The sequence below is a fragment of the Drosophila obscura genome, unplaced genomic scaffold, assembly GCF_018151105.1.
Source record: "Drosophila obscura isolate BZ-5 IFL unplaced genomic scaffold, ASM1815110v1 contig_150, whole genome shotgun sequence".
NCBI classification, from domain to species: Eukaryota; Metazoa; Arthropoda; class Insecta; order Diptera; family Drosophilidae; genus Drosophila; species Drosophila obscura.
In genome coordinates this window covers 8,262,729-8,283,583 of record NW_024542736.1, presented here as the reverse complement: position 1 = coordinate 8,283,583, position 20,855 = coordinate 8,262,729, and the positions used below count along the sequence as shown (strand labels likewise).

The following is a 20,855-nucleotide window of genomic DNA, read 5'->3' as shown; positions in this document are numbered from 1 at the left end:
TTTGGGCCAGGGGGTTTGGCGTGGCTCAGTTGGGATGGAGTGGGGCAGAAGGGGCGTTGAGCTTATCGTGCACAAACATATGGCATTTTGTCAGTTAGTTTGTTTGACTTTCTTTTTCACACAATCGCAGAGGCATCCGTGGCTCACGGGTGTCTGGTTGTGTGTAGGTAGACAAAGTGCCGGCATATATATTCATGAACCTGGTGTACATCTGCATAATGCAGGGCAGCAGCAGAAACAGAAACAGAAGGAGCTGAGCAGAGCAGTCCTTGCCGTGGCAGGATACGGCAGTTGGCGTACATTGCCTTTTATTTTAGTGGCTGCTTGGGCCTGTGTCTGCTTCTTTTGGCGGCCAGCTAGTGGTATACACACACACACACACACGGTGAAAGAGTTAAGCAGAAATATGGGAAAAGGGCAAACAATGGCAGGCAACCTAGTTATCGCCCGCCATCTTTATTGCATGCAAATGTGCGAGAGACGGCGCAAAAAGGAGGCGCGTCTGTTGAAATGGCTTACGTACTCGTACTAACACATGGCCACACACTCACACATGCATAGATCACACGCTGATGCACTGAGGGGAAACCAGAAGCTGCTTAAACCCTTGAAGATCGAGCGAAGATCATGTCTATATCGACTATTTATCTATCTCTATTGTTATGGGAATGATTTTTCCCATGAAAGTAGTCAGTGATCATGAATGTAATTTTTAGTTAAAGCTAAAACAAATACTTCACAAATTTAAGAAAATATAGTGCAGAGTCAGCAGTTGTTAGGGTTCCTTTTTGGTCGAAAATAGTTATGAATTTTTGAATGTGTTTTTCTCAGTGTACGCATGTGTACACACTTTGGCAATGCACCTTTTGCCATTCCTTCTGAAACCGACCGCATGCATATTTATCTTTTGCCAGTGCCGGCTCTGACTCTAGCCACTGCTCAGCACCAGCTCCTTTGTGGCATGCATGCCACACACACACACACACACACACACACACACACACACACACACACACACACACACACACACACACACACACACACACACACACACACACACACCTACCTAGTATAAGAAATACGATATCTTAAGTGTTAAACAGGCGCTTTGCCAAACAAGCTTGCACTCGGCGCTCGGCGCTACGCCTTGCTGCTCCACAAACGGGGGACGACGACTGGCAACCTTATCTGGCATGGCTCCCCCTCGCGGCCACGCCCACCTGGTGGCTGCTGCTGCAGTGCATCACCACGGCGTTGGGGTCTAGGAATTCGAGACCTGCATATTTGGCTGCAGAACAAAAAGCGGCATGAGCAAAGGAAAATAAAACCTACGCCGCGGCAAATAAATAAAAATGCTGCTCACTTCTGCTGCGGCGCGTTTTATGCGCATACAAACATACACACACACACACACAAAAATATGCAAACAGGTGCGAGAAGCTTCGTTCTCGCTCTCTTGGCCAACTGCAGGAGCAGTGCTGGCAGTCACACACGCTGGCAGTGCTGCCAAAGCTTTTAGGGCTCAAAGCAGCCAAAAGCAGCCATTTCAAGTAAGCTAGGGAAAACATAATAAGTTGTCAAGAAACTAACAGGAAATGCCCAGTATACCGAAAAATGTGCAAGACTAGTTCCGGTTTTCATTTTTGTAGTGCATACTTTTAGGCGTCGAAAGAAACTGCGCTGAACATTTAGCTAAATGCTAGGAAACAATTCAAGCTGAATGCAAGGAAACGATTAGAAGAAACGCATTTAACTAGAAACAATTATAATTCGGAATTTAAAAATAAAAACTTAATAATAGCTATAGCTAACTTGCCAACACTGGTGCCTGCCTGGCTTCATTTCTGTAGTGCATACTTGTATTTCGGGCGCTGCTTATAATTCCACGCCAGAGTTGTAAATATTTGTTCAAGTATTTATTTATGTACTGCCTTCGCGCGCATGTGTATGTATGTGTGTGTGTATCTGTGTGTGCTGTGTGTGCTGTGTGGCTTCCCTTTGGTTTGCGTTGTGTTTGCGGGCCAAATTAAAATGCATTGCACTATTGCTGGCTTTTTGATTTGCACTCCCACTGCCACTGCCACTCTAGTGCCTACTTCTAGCAATGTTGTAGTACTTTCAATTTCTCTAATGTTAAAATCGTATCTTAGCTGCTGTGCTCTTGCCGGAGATAGGACCCCACATTTTTCGCAAAATGGTGACTATATATTACCGGGGAAGAAACAGCTTCTACTTGCTGGCAACAATTCTCTAATGCTCGTAAACACAGCTTAGCAGCGACTTCTTCAAGTCATTTCACCTGTCATGATTATTGCAATTGGTAGAATTTATGTGGTTTAATTTTAAGGCATTTGCATATTCACATTTATCACCATACGGGTTAGATTTCATATACAATTCGCTGGAAAAATTGGCATGCATTTTTAAAAAGTGTGATTTCTTTATGGTATAATAAGAATATTCCGAAACCAATTTCAGTCATGGCTCTAAATAAAGTAAAGGTTTTCTAGAAGGGCTGCGAAATAGATATGTACATATATATATACATACGTAGTATGATCTCCTATTATATAGATTATTTATGATAAAAGTTCTTCTACAAATTCTCTCTTACATATCAGCTGTCCAATAAAATCTCAGAAAAATGCATATAAAACGAGGGGCGGCGCCCCGCCACCACCCAGGGGGGGCCGGGGGGGGGGGGGGGGGGGGGGGGGGGGGGGGGGGGGGGGGGGGGGGGGGGGGGGGGGGGGGGGGCGGGGCACGTCGGACCATGGGCGGGGGGGGGGGCCCCCCCCCGTAATATGAAGTTTATTCTATATTTTAATCCGTTTCAATTGAATTTATTCAATAAAAATGTCCCATGTTCATTGAGTTCGCTAAATATTAATTACACTGAATAATTTTTCTATCAACTGGGAAAAGCAGCTTATTAAATTTGAATAAAAAGCCATTTGTAAATGGTGTACAGTTTAACCCGTTCCCAAGATTAGTACAAAAATTTCCAGAATATTTCTGCATGGATCGGAATGACGTTTTTATTTTTTTTTTTTGTGGAGGGAATTTTGTACCCTGCTCTGGGGTCTCGCTTTGTCCATGACAAGCCAAAGTTATCAATTTTTCCAGCTGCTCTCTTTGGCCATGGTTCATCAAACAGCTCTCCACAGACACATCTTGGCATTTGGAAATTGATTTAAAAAACTTTTTTAATTAATTATGATAATGTCGTAGTGAGCGAGCTCTGAGTGGGTGTGGGCGGATGCCACAGCCAGCATCCTTCGCCCCAACCCCAGAGGACCACGCCTCGATTCATTTGACGCATTGCTGTTCTGCTGGTGCTGCTGCTGCCGCTGCCGGGTATTCTGACTTCTTTTATTGCAGCAAATGATGTTCGAGTTGAGTATTTCTTTTCTCATTTCTTTTTTTTTTTTCATTGGAATGTTTGAGTTTTCACATTTCAATTTCTGGAATTTTACCCAACAACTTTTCGCCGAATCCTCTGTACGTGTACGTGTGTGTGAGGCTGAAGTTAAAATTAACAAAAATGGGCTTAATTGGGGGAATGGGTGACGTAGAGAGCAGAGCAGCGCAAAGCAGAGCAAAGCTGGATTGGGCGTTCGGTCTTCGGGCCTTCAAATAAGTTTTGTATTAATGAAATTGCAAATATGTGAAACTTTTATACATGTTTCTTTATAAACTGGCAAACTAATAGAGTGAGTTTTGGCATGTTGTGTCACTGGGTCGTACTCGTACTCGTTTTCGTTGTCCTGGCAGGGCTCCGCTACATTGCCTTTTGCGTCCCTGCAGTCAGTCTGTCTATCAGACCTGGCCATCCATGTGTGTGTGTGTGTGTGTGTGTGTGCAAATATCCTGGCAACTTTCTGCAGCAAAGTTTGAAAATGTATTTCAATGCATAGAAATGAATCTAATTTGTAAAATTTCATACAACAGTTGAAAACTTATAAACGCGCAGGCACTTGCACTCGGCACACGGCTCCACCTCGCCCATCGCCCATCGCCCATTCAAACACCAGGCTGCAGCTGCAGCTCCAACTCTAGCTCCAATTCCAGTTCCCTACTTCTTCTCCTTAGCCGTACAGCTCCGTCCTGTCCTGCCCACTTTCCTGGCCTGTTTGTGTGAAAACGTCGACAACTTGGCATGCAGATTGCAAACTTTCGAATAGCATCACCAGCGTCAGTGGCAGCGGTAGAGGCGCACACTAAGAAACGAAAAAAAAGGCAAAATGCTGAACAGATTTAAGTGGTGCTTTGTTATGCATAAATAAAATGCCTGGCAAGAAATAAGCAGGCGCCGAACGAGGGTAAAAACTAGTACAAGCCAAAACATATTTTCAGTTTATTTAAAATAAATTTTACATTACTTAGCTTGCAACTAAAAAGCTGCAAACATGGGGTCATAGTCATAGCGCCTACTACTGCCACACGCCCACTACGACGACTCCTCCTTACCAAAGCAGAAAGTAATTTACGCTCAGCCAACTTGCAAAGAACTTGCTTGGCCTGGGCCTGCGCCTGGGTTTGGGCTTGGGTTTGGGCTTTCTCTGGCAAACTAGGCACAATGGTGTACAGGCAAGCAGCCAAAGACAATTTTGTTGGCACTAATTGAATGTAAATACAATTTTGCTTTGCTGTCAAGTCTTGTGTCTAGTCGACGACGACAACGATGGCTATGGCAACGGCACGGCACGGCAGGGAACGGCATGGCAACGATGACGATGACGATGTTGACTGTGTTGGCGCCGCTCTACGAGTATGACGACGTTGGCAATAAAACGAAACGAGCTGATTGTATGCTACAAACAACTGCTGCAGCTGCTGCCAGCAATCGTCTCCTGGTCCTGGCCTGGCTTGGCCCGTTTCCCCCTCCGCCACCCGCACTACTCACACTACAGCTGCAATTCGTACTCCATCTTCATCTTCAGCCCGTACTCCTGCTGAAGTGTCGTTGTAACGTTTGGCACACAGATCAAGTGCAATGCAACGTGCAAAGTTGCAAAAAGCGCAAAAATCAACAGTATAAAATCTTTTATTTAGTGTCATCATCATCATCAGCGCTTGCTCCAGTTGTTGTTGCTCCTCTTCCTTCAGTGCACTAGTGCTCCAGTGTTCACCCAGCATCTTGGTTGCTCAATTTTCAAACACCAGCTACAAAACCCAGCCCAACCCGCATGGGGGTGGGCGGGCGTTTGTTGAGCAAAATGTCATTTTACGTTTTGAATTGATATTTACTTAAAATTTAATTACGAAATTTGTATACACAAGTATGTACACATGTTTGGCCTATTCAGTGCCGTTGATGACTTGGGCAAACAAATCTCTTTCAGCTCTGGCAGCTCCCCAGAGTCCTCCGTCCTCACAGACAGGGAAAATCAACCTGCTCCAGGGTGGGGGGGTGGTTTCACCAGTTCACCGCATATGTGGCCAATGAAAGCTAAAAACTCCATTAATAACATTAAGCCCGGCCCCGACCTCGAGCCCGACTTTCAATTCAATTAAAGCACATTTGTTTAAAATTACTTACAAATTGTTTTCACTCAGGCGATTTTTTGTTGCATTTTAATTGAATTACTTTTTGGCCAGGACAATGTCCAGCCACAACACGGATCAAGGATCAACGACAGAAGCTGGCTGCAAAATCGATTTTGGTTTTTTTCTTCACTTTTTTGTATCAATTTAATAAAGTTCAGCACGGTTTTAAATGATTCCCAATTGATGTATAGATTTGTTTTACTGACAGCGTATTGGATTAATACGAGCTCATACATACATATGTACATATGTATGTATGTACATGTATGCATGTTTTACATAATGTGAACAAATTAGTTAAGATAAAGAAACAAATTGCCGACTGCATTTTTGCTATCGTTGTTGAAATAACTATTGAAATTTACACGCAGATTTTGCAAATTGTATTTTATTTTATTAAGTTACGTTTTGAGTGACGGGTGATAGAATATAAATTTGATACTTCAGCGCCATTAATATATTTTACCAGTGAAAACTCAACTATATTCATGTATGCTAAAGTATTTAGCTTCTTAGTTTATCATTGTCAGTGAAAGCTGATTCCATAGTTCCCTCGATTATTAGTGTGCATGAATATGTATTTCCCTGTCAAATCATCAATGGAATGATAAATTAGCTTTAGTTTCGCTGGCTGGCAGGATGGGCATAATCTATATTTCATGTCGTCCGCCCATCAATATTGTAATTAAATGACAATAATACATGAGCTATAAAGCCATGCCGTTGGCATTTGAATAAATAAAGTAATTATGGTGTGTTTTTTTGTTCCGTTTGTTAACATTCTAATGCCTGTTAGTTTTTCAGAACTTTTGTAATTGATTTAAATAAATACGCATGTACTAATTAAATATAAAGCTCATCACCACAGTGAGGGTTTGCAGGTGACTTTTATTGCTTAAACAGTATTAATTAAAACGCTTTTTTTGTTTACGTGATTTGTTTTTCTATCCTGAAATTATTTTAGTCGTGCGCCAGAGTACCCCGTTGCCCGTTGCCCGTTGCCCGTTCCCCGTACTCTTCAATCTCATCTCTGGCATGCAGCGGGAGTGAGTGTCGGCGACAGGTTGTTGGTTAATTCATTCATTTATGCGCATAAAGCACTTGTGCAGGTTGGTTGTAATGTTCATTAGCATTTTCGCCATTTTGCAGCTATTCGACTGCAATTTTCGCTCCTGCGCTAATGACATCCTCATAATCGATGCTCTGGTTTTACTTGTTACTCTCTGAATTTAATGGGTATAGCATTCATTTAGCTGTAAGAATAATTGGGTACTGCCTGGATTCTGGAACCTTGCCTTTCTTCATCTTTACTATTTATAATTGTCGCAAATTGTTAAACTTTCCTTCTATGCTTAGTTTTTTATTTCTTATATAAATCCAACCAAATAAACATGTGTCTTGGGTATTCCCCAGTCGGCAGAGACCTTTTCCATAGCATAATTTTTGGGGTTTTTTGTTCAGCAGCTCCCCGATGCACGAGCATTCAATTCGGAGATTCTCAAGTCTCGGCTGAGGGCGCGCTGTACCATGATGGAATCGTGTGTGGGTGGGTGATTGTACTGGTGTGGTTCATTGGACCACTGGCTGCCCGCACCGCTTGTCTCGGCCCAAATCAAATCACCATCAAATCATTCCAAAATCGAGTTAATTCATCTCCACAGTTCATTGCACACTAACAAATGAGAGGGAGATGGATGGCTGGCTGGCTGAATAGCGAATGCTGGCTGGCTGTCTGGCTGTCTGGTTGTCTGGTTGTCTGGCTGGAGAGGCTGCCAGAGAGGCAGTGGAGCATGCATTCATTCACATACGCATATCAATGCGGCTTTCGAATTTTGTCTAACGCAAAATATAACTGCATTTTGTCACTGACTGGCCCAAGGGGTATGGGGTGACAAAATGCTTGACTGGCAAACAACGGGCAATGGTGCTCGGCATAAGCGATGCTTGATTGCGTTTCCGGTTTATGAAATTCTGTGGTGGGCAATGCAATAATTTGTCGCGGCTTATGGGACGTCAGCACTGATGGAATGTCCGTCACATGGCTGTCTATGGGGCACGCAGGGTGTATCTGTGTGTGTGTGTGGTCACCAGCTGTTGGTGTTAGTGCGAGTGCGTGAGTGTGTGAGTGAGTGTTAATATTTTGCCGATTGTCGATGCAATATTTTGTCATTTGCGAAAGCCATTATGAATTTATTTATTATTTCACCGAATGCTCTGTGAGCTGTTGATTGCGTTTATATGTGCCCTCTCTTTCACACACTATGCGTGACTGTTCCTGTGTGGCTGTGTGCGTGTGTGTGCGATTTTCAATTCGTTTGCCTGGCGTACGTACGTGTGTTTTTAGCATTTTGCGTTAGCATCTGGAAAATTAAAGTGCAGGCAAGCAGAAATTCAATCTCTCGTTTGATTCCTCTTTTGCCCCGCTCGCACTCTCGCTCTCTCAGCCAACTTTAAATGCGGCAAAAGTACCTTTTTCGCCGCTGCTTTCACTGTCTCTCTCCTCTGCCTCTGTCTCTGTCTATATCTATCTCTCTCTGTGTCTCTCTGTCTGATTTAAATTACGAAAAGCGCACGTTTTATTGTTTGTTTCAATTGCCTGCTGACGAGCCAGAGCCCGAGTCAGAGCCGGAGCCGTAGCCGTAGCTGAAGCCGGAACGGTGCCAGGATGTGCAGGACGAGCGTAATCAGCAAATGTGCCAAACGACAGCGGGTTGGGCTCCGCCCAGCCCCATCCATACCACACCACACCACCTTAGCTCCATCTTCGTTCAATCTCCCAAAAAAAAAGGTAGGGAAAAAAACCAAATTAGTTTAATTTGTACGAAATCAAGCAAACGTATGAGGCGAAGGAGCGACCAAAGACACTGGGGGAATGGCCGGCCAAACCTGACTTCGGACTAATTCTATTTAGCATTTGCAGGACAGCGGCAGCGGCAGCAGACGACAACGTCCTGCCAAGGCACTTGGCCGCTTCGGCCAGCAAAATGAACTTCGGCTAATTACTCAATGCAAATTAAAATTCATGTCAAGCAGATTGGATTATCCTCACGCAACATTTAATGTCGCACTTAGCAGTGGCAGCCAAAGGCGAAGGGCAGGATGGCCAGCGAAAGGTGCTCCTCCTTGGCAACCGGCAAACCGGACGGACAACGGAATCAAGGGCGTGAAAAGCGAAGGCAGGAAAAGGCAGGCAAAATGGCAAAAATGAGATGAGCGGACGGGGCCGGGCCGGGGCCGGAGTGGCGTGCTGTGGCGTGCTCGGGAGAGCAACAAAGAAAAATCTCTTTTGAAATGCTAATGTAAAAATTCTTTAAAGAAAATTACGCAATACATTATTTTGGTTTATTTTGCATTAAAAGTCAATTTAGTGTTAAGGCCCGGGCGAAGGGGACGCGCCAACAGCGCAAACTGCAAAAAGGGCGCCCCAAAAAGAAAACAATCGTGGCTCCGAAGCAGAAAAGAGCTGTAGAGCGTAAAGCGCGCAACAGGATTGGGCCCTGCCGACTGTATGGAACGACAGGACGTAGGACCAGGGACCGAGGACATTACCAACGCAAGAACGGCCATGACAACGCAACTAACCCAAAGGTTTCAGGACCCTCCCCCCCGTGTAAGTAACAAACGCCCCAGCCTACAAGTTTTTATTTTGCATTTTAAACTGTGTCCGAGTCGGCCCCATGGACACGCACACGGATACTGCCACGGACAGGGGCATAGACAAAGCGTTCACACATTAGCTACGGCTGGCAGATGACCAGATGGGACAGCGCTATCGGAATAGTTGCTCCACCTTTTAATTAAATTTGATTGGATAGCCTCTAAATGAATGACGAATAGTCATTGTTATTGGTGGTTGATTATGGAGTCATTCATTTCATTTGAGATATGTGACAATAACTGCCTCATTGTCATTACTCAACGGGCTATAACTATCAGGTGATATTATTTAATGGAAAATCAATAACAATATTTTATGCTATATGTATTTTATCACACAATTATAATTGATGATTTCAAATAGTTGAAATGATAGGTGTTGAATAAATTGAAATTATATTATACAAAGTGAAGACTGTCTTCATTAACGATTCCCAGCGACTCTCAGCAGCTGACGCGTTTAACCAAAGGGAAGAGCGAAAACGTGGGTAGAATCGAGTAAGCTAGACTAGGCTGTGCTATTTCCTCAATACTTATATTTCAATCTACATATAACACACTGTACATTGAATGCATCCATTTGTATAATCATATTTTTAATTAACATTAAAGAACAATAATTTTCAGATGGGTCAGTGCCGCCTTTCTGCACGAAGGATCAATATTGGCGGCCAAATACTACATGTACCAACGAAATACTTTCTTTGGTGTCGGTTGATCTGCTGGCAATCGAAATGACTATAACTATAGCTGCACACACGCATCGGTTTAAGTGTACTTTATGTAAATATTAAAACATTTTACGCAAAAAGTATATGGTTTTGTAAACTGTTGATTAATCGATTTACTGATATTGAAAATGTGTCTGAAGGTAAGGAAATGGTTAGGAAACCGCTTTCGTTTCGAAGATTCGGAAATCCACAGATTCCCTGGTGGCAAACGAGATTATAAGCTTTGAGCACTTCACTTCACAATATGCACCAAAGCTATTATTATGTCTGCCTTCCATTTAGCTCAGCGTTTTTTCCACATTTTCCACGCATTTTTCCCCATTGGGAGACGGGTGTCCTTTTTTCGTCTTTGCTGCTTTTGCTGCTCCTGGCTGGCAGTGTCGCCGCCGCGGCACACCGCCTCTTCTCTTTATCTATTAAAACGCCTTCCAATTTGCATATTTCTGCAGCTGTAGCAGCTGTCAACGCGGGACGGACGCGACTTAGCGCCAGGGCCGGGGCCGGGGCCGGGGCCGGGGCCGGGTCCGGACTTATTGTAGGGCGAGCGAGGGCAGCTCTTAAGATAATGTCTGCCGGCCAGCGGAGGAGTCGCCGCCTGATGAGCGGGGAAATGGAGCGAGCAAATTAAAGCCCCTGCTCCATAGCCTGTGCTCTATGGGGAGGGTGAAGAGTCTCATTTTAGCGAGACGCGACTCTAAAAGCGGCAGACAACAATGCGCTATGTTGTCCGGTGCCATAATGCCATACGTAAGGCACAGCATATCCGAATAACAGGCACACAAAAGCACAAGCAGAAAGTTAAATATTAATTTGATCAATAAAAAGAAAACACACACTTACATATTTTAAAGAATTAAATATTTATAAAGGAACATTTTTCACTGAAAATGGTAAAAGATTTAATTTCCGCATTTGATTGTTAATAATAAACAAATCAAACAATAAAAGATACAGATATTTGATATGGGTTTCGACGCTTTTTTGTGTGTATGTATGTATGCACATAAATACCTAATTCAGGCGTAACCGTTTATACTTTATTCTATTAAAGCCTTATATCTGAATATCACTGCAGATGGATCTACCATGACGTTGGTAGTTCTTTGAGTTGGAGCTGCAACATAAATTAAAAGGGAATAATAAATAAATAATAAATTAAAGAGAGTAGTAAGACATTAAAAAAAATCACTGAATTCCAATTTTATGTTCTATACAAATTAAGTAGCCTAATATGCATAATACAAATGAAATCAATTAACTGTAATTAACTGTAAGCAACCAGCCACAACTCACCCACATATTGTTATATATTTCCAAAACTCAAACATTCGCAGAGTATTGACTAGTTCGAGGGCACACAAATGGGGAAAGTTGTTTTGGTATTTTATTTCGTTTTATCCCGTTTCATGCCGTTTTATTTCGCTGCTCTCGTCGGGTTGTTCCGCTGTCACATTACCTACATCAAGTGTCACTTTAAAACGCATTTTTCTTTCGACCCGCCCTGGGTAGCATTTTGAAGTGTAGCTCAAAGCTGTCGCCACTTGTATGTATCTACAGACCGTTCGTCCGATGTCCGTCCGCCCGTCCGGCCTTCCCACCTCCCATGGCTCGTGTTCGTAAACAATCCGAGGGACATTAAGTTCCAATTAAGTAACATTCTAGGCAAATCAGTGGGAGTGCCTCTGGCATTTGTCCCTGTCCCTGCTGTTGTTGTTCTTCTTGATGTTGTTGGGGTTTGTTTGGGTCTGGGGTTGGGGGCGGCGGCAGATTGCTTTGTTAATATTAATTTGTCATTAATTTGAGCAGCGACGTACATCCATAGCTTACGAGCGGCTCGTTTAAAATGCATTGATAAGCCAAGTGGCTCCATCACCCATAGCCTATCGTCCCATCGCCCATCAGAGCTCCAGGCTCTGTGTACACAGAGGCCAGCGTCTTACCATCAGATAGGTTTAATGCGCTTTAAACTGTTTGGCTAGGAGCTTGCGGCCTGGCCGGGCACGAGCTTGGGGATAGAGATTGGTCGAGGGTTCAGGAGCAGGGTAAAATGAGGTAAATGGGTGGAGCAGGGCGGGCGGTGGCTCTCCTTTGGTCAGGCCGAGAGTCCTTTTGAAAACTAGGCACAACTGTTGCTCGGGCACTTTGCTGATGAAAGGGTACGAAGGTATTTTGGTTGCGGCTTCACCACAGCCGCACCTGCACTGGATTGGGATTCTCATCTTGCCTTCGCGTCACTACCGCCCCTCATTCCTGTCGGTTGTTTCTGGCCACTGGGCATCAGTTTAGGACCTTAGTGTCCTTTTCTTAATGCGCCAATTTGATGGACAGATCTTGGAAAAAGCCGGAGATTTCCCCATTTCGTACGTAGTCCTTTTTGCAGGCGGCCAAGCTGTTCATGTGCTATGCTATGCTCATGACGGTCGTTTTGCTTGTTTTATTTCTATTTTCGTTCGGTTTCCTTTTTATTTCACGCTTCAACACGGACGGACTGCTTCACACACCCAGCACACAGAACACAGCACTCAAAGGCTTCGGCTTCAAGTGTCGACGTTTTTTTTTTTTATTTTACGCTACTTTGAGCAGATACACATGCAAATAGCATAGCATAGCAGAGGCCACAAAGCGTAAAAATGTATAAAGCTTATGCCCCATTCAGCTTCAGCCCCCCCCACTGACTCAGTCACTCAGTCAGCCAGTCAGTCAGTCAGTCAGTGAGGCACAGTATTTCAGTTTAGCCACCATGTCTACTGCTACTGCTATTGCCACTGCCACTGCCCCTCTAACGTCGCCGCCTGACCAACTACGCATAAAAAGCAAATATATTTTCAATGCAGACCCCATGGAAACCCGCTCTTACCCGCTCTTGAATGGACCGTAGTGTAGCTGCACAGAACAGAACAGAGGAGAACAGAACTGAGCAGATCTGGGCAAAAAAGAAGGTGTTATCTGATTGCCATTTTAAACACAGCGACTGCAACATCCACATCACACAGAGGGTGAGGGTGCAATAGAAGCGGCTACAGCAATTGCGAGTGCAATCGCAATGGCAAAATCAAAAGCGAAGCCCCCTGAAAGGCTGAGTGAGCGCATGAAAAGCTGAAAATTCAATGAATGGGTTATCATGTGTGTGTGTGTGTGTGTGTGTGTGTGTGTGTATGGGTATGGGTACGAGTACAGGCCCTGGCGGCGTGCGCCCGCAGAGACATTAAAAGATAATCGGCACCAAGTAGAAGCGCAATCAGAGTCCGGTAGCTTCAAGAAGGGCCACCCTGGCTGGACACACTCCGTATTTGTCTAAGGACTGTCAAAGCCAACTTGTCAAACGATGAACTTACGGCAGCATGGTCGATGGGCTGGAGGATCCATTTGGCGATTTTTTAGAAGAATATCCGTTACCATTGCAGAATTCTAAGCCAAGGGATTATCTTACAGATAAACTCTGCATCCGGTTACATGCCCTGATTTAATCAATTAAACTTGTAAGTATTCCTAAATGCAGAATATCGATATAATCCAGTATTCAGAGCAAGTGGCTTCTATCTACCTTGATATTTGCCTTGGAAAGTCGAAGAATCTTACCAACAATTAAGGTTTTCTGCAAATGATGTCGTCACTTGCCCAACGATTTGCAGTTCCTGCAGCTTTCTGGCCGATAATTGAAATAATAATTCATGCTCACGTAGCTTGTTAGGGCATTGGACATGTGCCCCGTGCCCATTCTGTTGGCATCCTGTTGCTTGTGTTTCGATTCGAGTCTGTCTGCCCAAGCAGCCCAGTGTGTGTGTGTTTGCCTACACTGAGCGAAACGGAAGCCCGAGTCGCCACAGTCGACAGTTGGTTCAAGCTTGCAAGTTGGTTGGTTTGCTGCTGCTGTGAGTGCAACGGGGCGTATGAGCAACGCAAGTTGTTTAAAAGTCACACACTAATTAAATGGCACTTGGACACTTTGGTCGGCTGCTTGCCGGTAACTGGAACGGCAACGGCAGCCGGAAGACTTGGCCAGGCTGTGAGTGTACACTGTACACTGTACAGTGGTTGCAGTGCTGGCAGTGCTTACAGTATCGGCAATTAAAATCTAAAAAGAAGCCAGCTCTTCCTGTCTGCGTGGACATGCTGCCCGCAACGGCACCGACGCATCGGTTGGCTGGGTATTTGCTTAAGCTTCTCCCCCCCCACGCCCAGCAGGAGCCAGCCAGCCAGCCAGCCAAGTGCACTCTGGTTAACGTCGGAGCTGAGCAAATAATGAGGTACGCCACACATGATTTTAATGAATGAAAGCGATAATCGTTTTGAATCGCATAGCAATTAAGCGTGTCAAAGGAGTGCTGGACACAGAGCAAATAAGCACGGTCGCCAGACCAGAAATCGCGGCTATCAAAGTGAAACATCTGCGTTGAGTGGTTCGGTTTTTAGTAGTTTTCTTTTTACTGGGCTGCTGTCAAAGTGTTTTCGTTTCTATTTCTATTTCTTCTTTTTTGGTTCTTAAGCGAATGGGGCGAATGGCGCACCGCCGCCATAGATGCCTCCGGCAGTAGCACCAAAACCGCCAATGAACGGATATCCAATATTATAGCCATTGCCATAACCATAAGGACGACCATAAGCGCTGCCCGCCAGCCCCAGGCCGCTGGAACCGTACAGATTGCCATAAGGATAATAAGGATAGCGCATACCGGCTCCATATCCGCCATATCCGCCGTAGCCACCATAGCCACCGCCGTAGCCCGCATAACCTCCGTAGCTGTATGGATAGCCAATTTGGCGACTCACGCGCTCTCCTCGTTCCGATCCCTCGTTCTCGGCGGGCGCATTCTGCTCCAGTGGCTGGCCAACTGTTGCGGCGATTAGCAGCGCATATAATCCCAATAAAAGCCAGCTACGCATTATCCTTATGACTCCTTGAACTGGTTGCTTGACTTTATCAGTGGGTTTGTAGGTGTGTCTGCGTACTCCGTGCTGCTTGCTGCTTGCTCCGTGCTCCGTCTGGGTTAATGCTGTGAGGCAAACTGTGACCTGGGCAGGTCTGGCCCGGCGCATTTATAGCCTAGAACTTTGCGCATAAAATAGAAACTTTTGTTTCTTTTTTTTCTTTCTTTGCTGCTGCTGCTGTTTGTTTCCCCGTCCCCGCTGCTTGTTAGCAAAATGAGACGCTAATGTAAATGTCATAAAACAAACTATTAAAATATGCGAGTGCGCCCAAAAGCGAACAAAAAGCCAATTCATATGCCTATCCAGACCAGGCCAGGGCAGGCCAGGCCAGGCACTTGCTCTCAGTTTGCAGCTTCGCAGCTACGAGTCTGGGCCATTGTGGGCCATTGGGACGCCCGCTAAGTGGCGTTCATGGAATCGAATGGCCAGGTGTATGGCGGTTTAAAGAGCAAAACATTTCACTTTGCGGCGGTCGAACTTCGACCGTGCTGTGGTCGGCTAAGCTGTGTAAATGTGCTAATTCCACTCGAAGGTTAGTTATGCTATTGACCTGCCTTGCCTCATTCTCATTCTCATTCTCATCTCCATTCCAGGCCCACATTCCGGGCGCACGTCATAAGCGACGCCGACGCCTCCTGCAACTTTGGGTGCGTAAGTGTGAATTGCTGTTGGTTGTTGTTCTGGCTGTTTGCCCCGTTTCGGCCAGTTTGCCAGTTGGCCTGTTTGCCGGCCTGTGTGTCTGTTTGTCTGTATGTTTGTTTGTTTGTTTGTTTGGCTTTGTTTGGCACGCTGTTTGTTTTATGAGCGTTGGCTGGCCATTAACAATGCTCGATGGCTCTATGGCTCTATGGCACTGTGGCGTCTCGGCCTCTATAGCTCTCTATTGCCTTATTGCGGTTTTGCCGCATGTGTTTTGGCAAATTGCGAATCGGCCAATCCTAAGTCTAATCCAAAGCCAGAGCTGCGGCATTTTAATTCATTTATGCAAAGCTTTCGTTGTGGCAGGGCGATGGGTAAATCGCTCCATTTCGCTGCCCAAATTTGCTTATTCAAATTTAAATGCTTTTAGCCAGTCCAGAAACTGGGTCAATTAACGATGTCAACGTCAAAACGATGCACATTTTCAGATTCAACATCCTTCTGCCCTGAGCCCCAGACCCACTCCCACTCCCACTCGCAGTATCCCAATCCAGTGGATGCTGTAAACTTCCGCATAAATTTTGCCAGAGAGTGCAACAAAAAACGCGCTGAAAAAGGACCCAGCCTTGGCATAAATTAAAAATACATTTTTTACTCTGCCCCAGCCGCCGAAAAACTATTTTGAGTATGATTGTCATAATCAGTAGCGGGAAGGGAGCGGAAGCGGGAAGGGAACGAACTGCAGGAGGACCAGACAAACATTTATTCTTCAGTTGGCCAAAAACCAGTTGGCGATTAGTTAAATTACTAATTTACATTGGCGCCAGCGCAGCAGACAGTCAGGTGTTCGGGTCCTGGCCAGGTAATTCATTCACCAGACCAGCATAAAGAGGCGTTGTTGGAAATGGCTTGAGGGCCAAGCTTTGAAGTATTTCTATCTACTCGAAGGCATTTTTCTTATTAAAAATCAAATTAATATGGCATTAATACCGCCAGCAGTCAGCGGCAAAGGGACATTACTGGCATGCCCTTCTATTTTTTTCACATTGAAAAAATTTGTCAACATCCTACAAGTACTCATCATTATTACTATAATGTATTGTACTGTACTGTAATGAGTGCAACAACAGAAAAACATTAAATTGAATGCTACATATTTAATACTTGAACTGCTCTCTGCGGATATTTAGCTGACTTCCATTAATTATGCATAATTACATGGCTGTTAAAAAATACCTAGAAGTACAACAGGCCTGTTCAACAAGCAACGAGAGCTGTATTGTTTTTTTTTTACAAGGAATAGTTAATATTTTTCCACTTTTTCTGTATTTGTTTTAAAGTTCAAACTTATGTTTCCTTCGCTTTAGATTAATGTTATCCTCGTACTCTTGAAGTGATGTGGCATATAGGATGTTTACTTCACCCATAATGGAGTGTCGTGCACTTATGTCCCATTTTCCGCATTTATTCTAAATTCTCTCAGAATATTTCTTTTTGTAAGGTTTGCATTAACATCGTGGGTATCTTCTGAGTAAGTTTATGCAGTCAAAAAATATCGAATTTTGGCCCATAGTTCAATAAATTAATGGAATGAAATCGAGGGGCGACAGGGCGACTATGAGCCGGTTTTAATATTTTATTATGAGTTGTTTGTAGTTTCCACTCACACTTTTTGTTTTGCTTTTTATTTCATTTATTATTAAATTTATTTGGAAAAGTTCTAAGTAGATTAAAGGTTTAAATGGGACTCCATTCAACCTTTAAAAGGTTTCCAAAAAGTAAACAAAATTTGCATAAAATACATGATTACCCAAAACATCGAACACGTAACAACTTACAATATTTTTATTGCCAAGTTATGTATGTAAAGTTTTGAGTTACGGAAGTGTTTTCGGAGTCAATATATACAACTTGATAATATTGTTTCTGGGATCCAAGGTGTTTCTACGAATTGTCTGACGTTTATTATTATCAATCTATTTTGCGGGATACGTACACGGATAGAAAAAAGCCCTGAAATTTTAATATTTTCACTTAGATTTTAATATTTATGCCATTGATTTTCACCCAAGAGTGGTTGTATTAAAATTTAATATTTTTCACTTAAATTTTGATATTAATATAGAAATATTTAAATTTAATATATTTCATATTTAAATTTAATATGTTTCATATTTAAATTTAATATGTTTCATATTTTATGTTAATATGCTTCATATTTAAATTTAATACGTTTAATATTTAAATCGAATATGTTTCATATTTATATTCATTTTTAACTAATTGGTTATTATTTTGCGTACGCATCTCAAGCCCTCATGGTGTGAATTGGTTTAAGTTTTCAACTAGAAATACTCGCAACATGAGTAGGACTGCATTGGTTGTGATTATGCCCTTGCGCTAAGCTAATTTTACTGTGCATTTAAGGCGGCAGCAGCTGGAACCAGTTGGGAATTCGAGGGACATAAAAAAATAATATAAACATAGTTAAAATAAATACAAAAAATATTTGATTTCATTTAATATGGAATATTTAAAATAAAAAGTTTTTCCTTTTTATTTTAAAAGAAAAATTTTGAAATCAAGTCATAATAATATTCAATTTAAATATGAAACATATTAAACTACAAATATATTATAGTTATTTTGAAGTGTGTTGTATTTAGATTAAATATGACCGTATTAAAAAAGCATTTTTAATACATTTATATTTTAATCAAAGTGAATTCTATTAAATTTTACTATGTTTGTATTTAAAAATGGCATTTATATTCAAATATGATTGTAGTTATTTTTACTATGCCTTTTTTCTATCAGTGTACATATATGTAAGATTATGGTGTCGCTTGTTTTCTTGGCTGGGTTGTTTTTTTTTTTAATTATTTATTATGAAAAACATATTGTTTGGTGATAAATTCCATTATGTCTAGCTGCCAATGATCTGGAAGTTCAACAATGATTGACGTCTTAATAAAGAACAATTCAGTGGAAAGTGATATCCCATTTAAATTCGGCTGTTTATTATACAAAGCAAAGTCTCCTATTTTTGGCATGTGCTAACCCCTGAGTAAGCCAATAACCGAGATGAATCAGAGAGCTCAGTTCAAATGAAAACGAAAACGAAAACAGTGATGGCATTTGAATAACAACCAGTTGCTTGGGCTTGGGCTGTTGCTGTTATGCCTAGATTTTAATTAAGTCAGACAATCAGAAAAACAGAAAACAATGCAAACAAAAAGCGTTACGAAATCTGAAAGATGAAGGAGAGAGAGCACCACTTGAGGCGGTGGTTCCCGGCAGCACACACTTGGACACAGGGCCACTTGTCTATTGATCTGGAACTTGAATGTTTTGCGCATTTGGATAGCACGTCTGGCTAGACAGACAGACAGAGATGAGCAGGGGCAGGGGTGGAGGAGAAGAAGCAAACTCACTTGGCCAATATTGTTGGCAGTCTCCGCCTGGGCCCTGGCTAAAACTTTGCCTCTTCTCCGTTTTGTTGCCTAATAGGTTTTGGTTATTATTATGGCTGTTGCTACTGTCTTGGCTATGGCCATTGCTGCGGCTCTCTCTGAATTTGATCTCCTTCTCTTATTGTTGTCTGTCAGTTAATACGAATCGCTCTGCCCCGCCGAGTATTCATTTCAGTCGGCGAACCACTCACAACTTTGATGCTGCTGATGTCCGGTCGAACCACTTCTGGTTTTATTTGCTGCCGCCGCCGCCGCTGCCGCTGCCGCCAGTCGATAAATCCCAAATCATATAAATTGGCAAGCCATGGAGTTGGGTCTCCATAGAAGTCGCTGTAACTTTGGCGGTGATTAGTGAAAGAAGTTTATCCAAAATGCGCACATTTATTTGCCTCGTCCTGGCGGTCCTTGCCCTGGTCGCCAGCACCAATGCGGCGGCCACCTCGCTGCTCGATGTGGATGCAGGTGTCTCGGCGCCGGTTGCTGCGCGTCAGGCTCGTCAGTTTGGCGGCTTCGAAAGAAGACGAGAGGGCGGTTTCGGCGGCGGTGGCTTTGGCGATAGACGCGAAGGCGGCTTTGGCGGCGGTGGCTTCGGAGATAGACGCGAGGGCGGCTTTGGCGGCGGTGGCTTCGGAGATAGACGAGAAGGCGGCTTTGGCGGCGGTGGTTTCGGCGGTCCCGGTGGCGGCTTTGGAGGACCCGGAGGCTTCGGCGGAGGACAAGGAGGCTTTGGCTATGGTCGCTAAACACTCCGCCCCACCATCATCACAATCCGTGACGTGACTGACTTGTGCTATAGCCTAGAATAAAATAGAATAGAATAGAATATAATGTGAAATCATAGTGTAATCGAGCACGTTTTAATTGAGTTGGAAATACATCTGCCTACTCTTTGACTCACTTAATTTCCTTGTCATTTGCATTGCCGCTCACTCATCCACAGAAGCCAGTTTCCCCAGTGATTGGCAGATCCACTCCTGCCCCATTGGCCCTGCCTGCATTGTTTAGCTGTGAAAGCATTTAATTCCTTCTTTTGCCGCTTGCTTTTCCTATTTATAACAAAGCAATCCATTGAAACTCAACTGCTGGAGCTGCTGATACTGCTGATGCTGCTGCCAGTGGCGGGTGCTATCCGTCTTGCCAATCTCTCCTTCTCCCCTTGTTAGGCCCCCTAAGTCGTTTAAGATTAAACGTTTGCTGTAAAATTTCGACTTGACAAGCGCCCCTTTATTGTTAAAAAATTAACTGGGCTTTAAATTTACGCCTTTTGTTATCCCCTTGACCTTAGCGTGGAGGACACCCACACAGCCATGGAATTGCCCATACGCCAACATTGATAAAAGTTTTCGTTTTTTTTTCTCTTTATTTCGCCCTCTACTTCGTTTTTTCGCCCCCTTTTTTTGCCAAGAGAAAAATTCCTTGCTATCGAAACGCAGTCTTGTAAAGGGCTTTGTTAGTCTACACTTCCACGGGATAGGATACACTTGGCACGTTGTTGAGAAGCAATTTGAGTTTGCAGTCTGAGCGGGCGAGACCTAAATACTCGAGACCTAAATACTCGAATTCTTGCTGCTGTTGAATGTTGCAATTTAGGTTCTTGAAATATGTGCCGTACCCCGCTTCACAGTGGGCATCTTAATTAGAATGACTAATAAATTAATAACGATAAACTGTCTCAGTGGCTTCCACTTTTATCGATGCTTTTGTTAGACACAATAACATTAAAATGAGTGGAAATTTTTGAAGCTTCTCACAATTAATTTGCTCTTGGCTTTAGTTTTTTTTCATTCTCTTCCAGTTCGCTTACCGGAGCAGTCTATTAAGAACTTTATTAAGCGATGTGGAGGGTTCTTTTTTTTAAATTATAATGTTAACATAT

General features: G+C 43.4%; 2 protein-coding genes across 2 annotated transcripts; one reads left to right on the top strand and one right to left on the bottom strand.

The window, feature by feature from the left end:
* Positions 1-14,339: 14,339 nt before the first annotated feature.
* On the bottom strand, positions 14,340-14,934 carry LOC111073749 (glycine-rich protein). The gene has a single exon (XM_022366228.2). It carries the CDS (start codon positions 14,820-14,822, stop codon positions 14,421-14,423), a length of 402 nt encoding a protein of 133 aa, XP_022221920.2. The 5' UTR covers positions 14,823-14,934; the 3' UTR covers positions 14,340-14,420.
* Positions 14,935-19,288: 4,354 nt separating this feature from the next.
* LOC111073753 (glycine-rich RNA-binding protein 2) lies at positions 19,289-19,876 on the top strand. Its single transcript, XM_022366231.2, has one exon. It carries the CDS (start codon positions 19,351-19,353, stop codon positions 19,720-19,722), a length of 372 nt encoding a protein of 123 aa, XP_022221923.2. The 5' UTR covers positions 19,289-19,350; the 3' UTR covers positions 19,723-19,876.
* Positions 19,877-20,855: the final 979 nt, after the last annotated feature.